The sequence below is a fragment of the Lupinus angustifolius genome, chromosome LG05 (assembly GCF_001865875.1).
Source record: "Lupinus angustifolius cultivar Tanjil chromosome LG05, LupAngTanjil_v1.0, whole genome shotgun sequence".
Classification (NCBI taxonomy): domain Eukaryota; kingdom Viridiplantae; phylum Streptophyta; class Magnoliopsida; order Fabales; family Fabaceae; genus Lupinus; species Lupinus angustifolius.
The window spans coordinates 7,759,250-7,765,662 of record NC_032013.1 but is presented as its reverse complement, the minus strand read 5'-3'; the positions used below and the strand labels follow the sequence as shown (position 1 = coordinate 7,765,662).

Sequence of the window (6,413 nt, the reverse complement as noted above, 5' to 3'; positions counted from 1 at the left end):
CAGACCACACCACTTGGTCACCAATGGATGCAACTGTTGTCATGTAAGCTCATCTCTTTGTTTATACAGCTGAAAACGACCCTATCATCATCACCATTCACCACTTGTCACCAACTGCGTCTTCTTGCGTGTCTCTCATTATCATCAATTTGACATCATTCACATTCAGATTCTCCCTTTTCATTAAAAAAGAAAATCAAACTAAACCAAACAGACCCTCTTTTTCTCTCAAACCTCAAACGTGCACCTTCTTCATTCCCTCACCCTTTTGTTTCTCACAAAAATAAAAAATAAAAAACTCACTCTCTCACCATTTTCCGGGAAAATCCCACCGCGCAAGCTATGGTTTTCCCGGAAAACACCAATTGGCTTTTCGACCATGGATTGATCAACGATACCACTGTCACTGATTCCGCTTTCACCTGGCCCGCTATTCCATCCAACAACAACCGAGCCTTAATCTCACCATGTGGGATCGGCAACATGTATCAAACAACGCATCCATCCTCTAATGTTGGGTATTCTCATAATTTTCCCTATTTTATTGTCACTATTTGTAATTAGGTAATTTTGTGTATATGCTATCCCTGATTGGTTTTCTTTTGTGAATTTTTAGTTCTTAGTTCAGAAGTGGTTCAGGTTTGCAAATTTTATATGTTCATGGAAGTATTGTGCTAATAAGTTTAATTAAGTTTGACATAATCACCAATAGTTGCGGGTTTTACTATTATGCTAGAATTTCTTCATCTTACTCTACTTTATCAAGCTCGAAATCGATTATATCGTCGTCCACATTCTTGGTGGTGTAAGTTTCATTGCTGCTGCAGTTTTTTGCCCATTACTTAAGAATATAATCAAAACTTCTGTTGTATATATGCTTCTGGATTTGATTGTCTTTGCAGCCTGTTTCAAGAATGGTTGATTGTGTTTGTAAGATTTCTTTCGATTTGACATTGAAGCTGTATGTGCAAATTGACAACCTCATGCTATTTTAGTGTTTGTTTTGAGAATAGGAAATATTTGTGCCTGAGTGCAAGTGGTGAATGATATGTTCTTTGTCTCGATAACCGTAATATATTTGCTAAATTGCTTTTTTGTTTTGATGATATTGTCTGCTCCTAGTGTTGAACATGAACTTGAAGGCTCACTTGGGGGTTCTGATCGTCTCAAAGATCCTGGTTGGAAGAAGAGGTACACAATTTTATCACATTTTATTTCCCGTTTAACAGATTTAACTAATTAATTGACATTAATGAAAACAGAAGAAATAGTCAATATGTGTGCTATAGCCAGTTAGCACTTAATTTGTTTATTCCTCAAACCTTTGTGTAGTGAACACAGATTATTTATTGCACCGTTCTGTTTTCTTTCTTTTTATGCTGCAGTAACAATTAATGATAGAGATAAAAAAGCAGGGCAAATTGTATGAATAAGTTGAATACTTACTACTCATTGGTTGTCATCAATTAAGAAACAGCTGTAGTGTAACGTAATATGAATGGGTTCAATGACAATACAACATAAATTCTAAAGTGAGGCTGTAAGTGGTGGTGGCATTAGTGTAGGAGCATCAATCAAGAAATTGCCAGGACAAATCCTATTTTTTTTATTTAAATACTATTTTATTTTTCCTCGTTTTCTATAGCCTTGATTCCCTTTTCATATCAACACTTAAAAGATGAGTTGATCAAGTTCAGATAGCTTATTTCTTCTTGAAATAATTATCCCATGCCTCTTGTTCATTACTGTTGCAGGGGTAGATCTGATTCATGTGCTGGTTCTAGCTCTAAGGCTTGTCGGGAGAAGTTGCGGAGGGATAGACTTAATGACAAGTAAACTTTAGCCCTCACCATCTTCGCTCTGTTTCTGTTTGCCTCTTGGGTTTGTGTATAAATGTGTCGCTGAGGTGTGCCATCACTGTAATGTGTACCTAATATGATTGACATGGACAGGTTTGTTGAATTAGGCTCCATCTTGGAGCCTGGAAGGCCTCCCAAAACAGACAAGTCTGGTATTCTGATTGATGCTGTCCGAATGGTGACACAATTGCGGGGTGAGGCCCAGAAGCTGAAAGACTCGAATTTGAGCCTTCAAGATAAGATTAAAGAGTTAAAGGTGAGACCTCAATTTACATTCAATAACTTTTAATTTTTAAGTTTTAAAGATTTAAAGATTTGTTTATAGTTCATTTCATTTTCTGAAGCCTATAAAATTAAGCTGTGAATAAAAAAAAAACCATGCGAACTTATAAAATATTTAACTATTGAATTCCTATGTACTACATAGGCTGAGAAGAATGATCTTCGTGATGAGAAGCAGAGGCTCAAGGCAGAGAAAAAGAAGTTGGAGCAACAGGTGAAATCTATGAGTCCACAACCGGGTTTCATGCATCCCCCTCCTGCAATGCCTGCTGCATTTGCTCCACCAGGCCAAGCCACTGGCAACAAGTTGGTGCCATTTATGGCTTATCCAGGAGTTGCCATGTGCCAATTTATGCCACCAGCTGCCGTGGATACTTCACAGGATCATGTCCACCGCTCACCAGTTGCCTAAGTTGGCACTGTTCAATGATCTGGGCTTCCATTTCGGTGCAAAAGTTGTATTCATTTTCTGATACCGTCTCGCCTTTTAGTTTCAACCAAGTGTACTAACTGTTGTCTGTGGTGGATTTGACTGTATTTGGCATCTGATACCATAAAGTATCAGATACCATCTGATACTATTATGAAGTCTGGTATTTGCATGTAAATGTTAATAAACTTGTCTGGCTATCTCCATTTCCGCTTTAATGTTTGTTACTGGTTTTTTTACAATTTAAGGTATACAGCAACTAGTTATTTTGTTTAAGTATCAAAACAGAGAATAATGCATCCTTGCAATAAAACGTTATTACTTTTTATAAATAATTAAGCTGAAGTGTTGCTGAAAAGTTTAAAATTTGTCGCAAGCCATATTCTATACAAAAACTACCTTGTCTCGTGTATCCCACCAAGTTCCACTGTTCCCTCAATTACTTCCACATCCTTTCTCTCTTCACTCTCTTGTCCTAACCAACTCACCTTAAAGGAGGAGGCCATACTTTAGGTCTAGACATTCCTTTCAACAACCTTGGAGAAATTCCTCAACAACCATAATCTAGTGTTTTAAATTGCACTCCACAACTGTAATGTATTCGCAATATTGCAATTTTGGGACTTTCTACAACAACATTACTACTACAACTGCAGCCTCATCGATCGTAATTGCCTCCTAATCTTTCATAATTACGGTAAACATAATGTAACTGCAACTACAATTTAAAACATTGTGCGAGACTGAATGGTAAAATAAAAAAACTCAGGCAACCAAAGTTCAGGGTTGAAATTATGCTCATGGGATTACCCACCAGATTAACTATCCCAACTTGCACATCATTGCCCCCTTTTAAAAAGAGAACCAACAAGAAGTTGGTCTTGTGGCGTAAGGTTTCATTGGATTCTCAGATGGACAAAAAAGAAGGTCAACAATTCGATTCTTAGGAGCGACACTGGTTGGGAGATACAATCATACACCTTGAAAATGATTAGTTCGTTGCCCATAGGATGAGGGGATATCCTTGGTTATACAAAAAAAAAACTTACTCTTTATATTTTTAGTGACATACCCAACAAAAGAAAAGGTTCTCCCATGAAGATCTTAATCATGTGGGCTGATTCTAGCTTAAAAGAACCTGACAGGCCTTTCAGTCACAGCCAACTAGCCAATTTGAACACATTGACACACCCCAGAATCTTGGATTCTGCAGCTATGAGATTTTTTAGGCGACAGAGTTCTAGATTGGCCAGTGGTATTGTTAAACCCAAAATTGGCATTTGAGGAAGAGATCAACTTTGGTGATCTAAGTGCGCCTTTGTAGGTTCTTTTGAAGTGGTTTATTCTTTCATGGGCTTGGATGTGAGAGTGATCTTAAGCAAAAGAAAAGGTGTGATTTTTAACTGTTTGAGAAATAGTGTTGTGAGTGGAGAGAGATGGAATGTTTTTGTAGAAGTGAAGAACTGAAGGTGGTCTCAACTTTTAAGACCAGGCCAACCATTGGTGAAGTTGAGAATGTGTTGTTCAAGTTTTTTTTTTCTCACATGTGTTGCTCTGATGGCTATCAAATACCCTATAACCAAGTCTGCAAAGCTCATCAAGGGTTTGGTATCCAATGTGAGAGGGAGAAAATGAGTGGAGCTGAAGAATTGGTCTTCAAATTCGACACCCTTGTAAGGTTTTTGATTGACATGAAATGTAGGTAGAACATGTTAGTGAATGTAGGTGCACTGCTATGCCAATTGTATGAAGTAAGCATGTAGTACTCGCCAATTTTAATGAGAAATCAGTTACTCTCAAGGACTATGCCTTAAGTTCGTGATATTTCACATTCATTTTAGTTAAACATCTGTGTAGGCTCCTTACAAAGCTCTGGGTAGGCTCTTTATTTGACCAACACAAGGCCTGATCTTAGCTTTGCCATCCAACAACTAAGCCAATTCATGGCTGCCCCACTACTAAACATTACAAAGCTATGACTCGTGTCCTTAGATATATCAAAGGCACTCCTAGTCAGGGTCTCTATTACCCTGCTTCCTCTGCCTTACATCTTAAGGGGTTCAGTGACTCAGATTGGGCAACTTGCCCCAATACTAGGAAATCTATCTCTGATTATTGTATGTTTATGGGTGATTCTCTTGTATCTTGGAAATCCAAGAAACAAAATACTGTTTCTAGATCCTCCTCTGAATCTGAATATCGTGCTCTGGCCATTGCCTTTTGTGAAGTGCAATGACTCACTTATCTTCTCAAGAATTTCAAAGCTAATTACAAGGCACCAACATTGTTATACTGCGACAACAACTCAACAAGGTACATTGCTGCAAACTCGGTTTATCATGAACGTACTAAACATATCGAAATTGATTGTCACATAACAAGACAACACTTACAAAACAAGTTATTTCATTTACTCTGCCTATACCTACTCAAGAACAAGTTGTTGATCTCCTAACTAAAGCTTTAGAACCTATTCCGTTTGGCTACTTGTTAGGCAAGCTGGGAGTAACTAACATATACTCTCCTGCTTGAGGGGGGTAATAAAGTATGCATACTGTTTTGGTTTTGTAGGTTGCTTTTCCTGCTCAAATTGCTCATGGCATTGTATCTGACCAAGGCCCTGCTTCTTAACCAAGTCTGCTTGGTGCACCAGGGCACCTTTTGATGCACCTCATTCTTCTTCTTGGCTCGTCTCTTTTATCCATTATGCAACAATATTTTACATAGAAATATCATTAGTATTAATGCAATGGAGCCCTTATTCTCACGTGCTCTATTTGTTTCTCTTGGTTGTTATAGTCAGTTGACTTTCTTGTTTTCAAGGTTGTTATTCCTTGCTTCTCCTAGTATAAATTAAGCTAACTATTGTAATTTCTTAATTCAATTAATAACATACAAAATTTACATTTCTTTTTCATGATATTCTCCAATAATAACCTTGACATAATAAATGTCATTCTTGAAATTGAAAAAAGAAGCCCATTAGGGGAAACAACTGTTGTCAAGTTATGACTAGAAATCACAACTTCCCTCCACAACATTGTCAATTGATTCCTGAATATCTCTATGATTCATATCTAATTGACTCATCTCATTGCAATATTATTTATTACTTTTGTGATTCTCTCATTACATTATTATTTATTATTTTTGTCCTAAGAAATGCATTATATCATATATCATTGTTTGTGATTCGTCAAAAATATTGAATTATTAAACTTTTAAATTAGTTATATTTTTCAACTAATCAGAAACAATGACATATGAATCACTTGTAATTTTAGGATGGAGTGCAGAGAAACCAAGATAGCCCCACTTTATCACCAGTTTCCATAACATCTTTCTGTTTCAGCTTTGCCATCTCTCCAAAAGTAAACTTTTTATACAATGGGGGAGTGCCATAGCTCTGAATCACTGCATCAGGGGATGGATTATAGAAATATGCCGCAGATAACCTCTCAACCTTCTCCATGGCAACCACTCGGTGTTTCACACTTTTGTAAAAGCCATTGCTTAGTGCCTGCAAAAAATAGTAGTCATTTAAGAATAAGGCACTAGATTGTTGTAGTTTTTTTAATAAGGTACATTTTTTATACAACATATATTCTTTTTCTCTTATTTTCCCTTTGGTAATTATTAAGAATTAATAAATATGTGACTTTAAGATTTATAAAATTGTAATATATATTTTAAAAAATCAAGAAAATTAAAGAAACATGTAATTAAATTTAAATGACCTAATGATAACTATTGTTATAAAAGTTAACTCTTCCTGATGTCATTGCTGTTGATCAGGCCCTTTTTGTTCCTAATGACACTATTATCATTTACCACCTTATTAT

At 36.4% G+C, this 6,413-nt stretch overlaps 2 protein-coding genes and 1 pseudogene across 3 annotated transcripts in view; 2 read left to right on the top strand and 1 right to left on the bottom strand.

Annotated features, from left to right (window-relative positions):
• LOC109347618 (transcription factor ILR3-like) lies at nt 1–2,787 on the top strand. 2 transcript variants are annotated; one of them, XM_019587551.1, is made up of 5 exons: nt 1–518; nt 1,123–1,191; nt 1,755–1,832; nt 1,953–2,115; nt 2,287–2,787. In XM_019587551.1, exons 1-5 carry the CDS (start codon nt 343–345, stop codon nt 2,551–2,553), a joined length of 753 nt encoding a protein of 250 aa, XP_019443096.1. In that variant the 5' UTR covers nt 1–342; the 3' UTR covers nt 2,554–2,787. The 2 variants fall into 2 exon arrangements, with proteins under 2 accessions (XP_019443096.1, XP_019443097.1); XM_019587552.1 differs by having other exon boundaries at nt 476–564.
• Nucleotides 3,372–4,206, top strand: LOC109346959 (annotated as a pseudogene).
• Nucleotides 5,852–6,413, bottom strand: part of LOC109347160 (gibberellin 2-beta-dioxygenase 8-like) — a 7,092-nt gene continuing 6,530 nt past the window's right edge. Inside the window, exon 3 of the mRNA XM_019586883.1 lies at nt 5,852–6,091. Coding sequence (XP_019442428.1) covers nt 5,852–6,091 — 240 coding nt within the window. The remainder of the gene's footprint in view (nt 6,092–6,413) is intronic.

What these genes read in the sequence shown, in the direction of transcription:
- LOC109347618 (XM_019587551.1), top strand. Translation starts at nt 343, where the DNA reads ATGGTTTTCCCGGAAAACACCAATTGGCTTTTCGACCATGGATTGATC. An exon ending in AGGGATAGACTTAATGACAA is followed by an intron (nt 1,833 to 1,952) that starts GTAAACTTTAGC and finishes TGACATGGACAG; the next exon opens with GTTTGTTGAATTAGGCTCCA. An exon ending in ATAAGATTAAAGAGTTAAAG is followed by an intron (nt 2,116 to 2,286) that starts GTGAGACCTCAA and finishes TGTACTACATAG; the next exon opens with GCTGAGAAGAATGATCTTCG.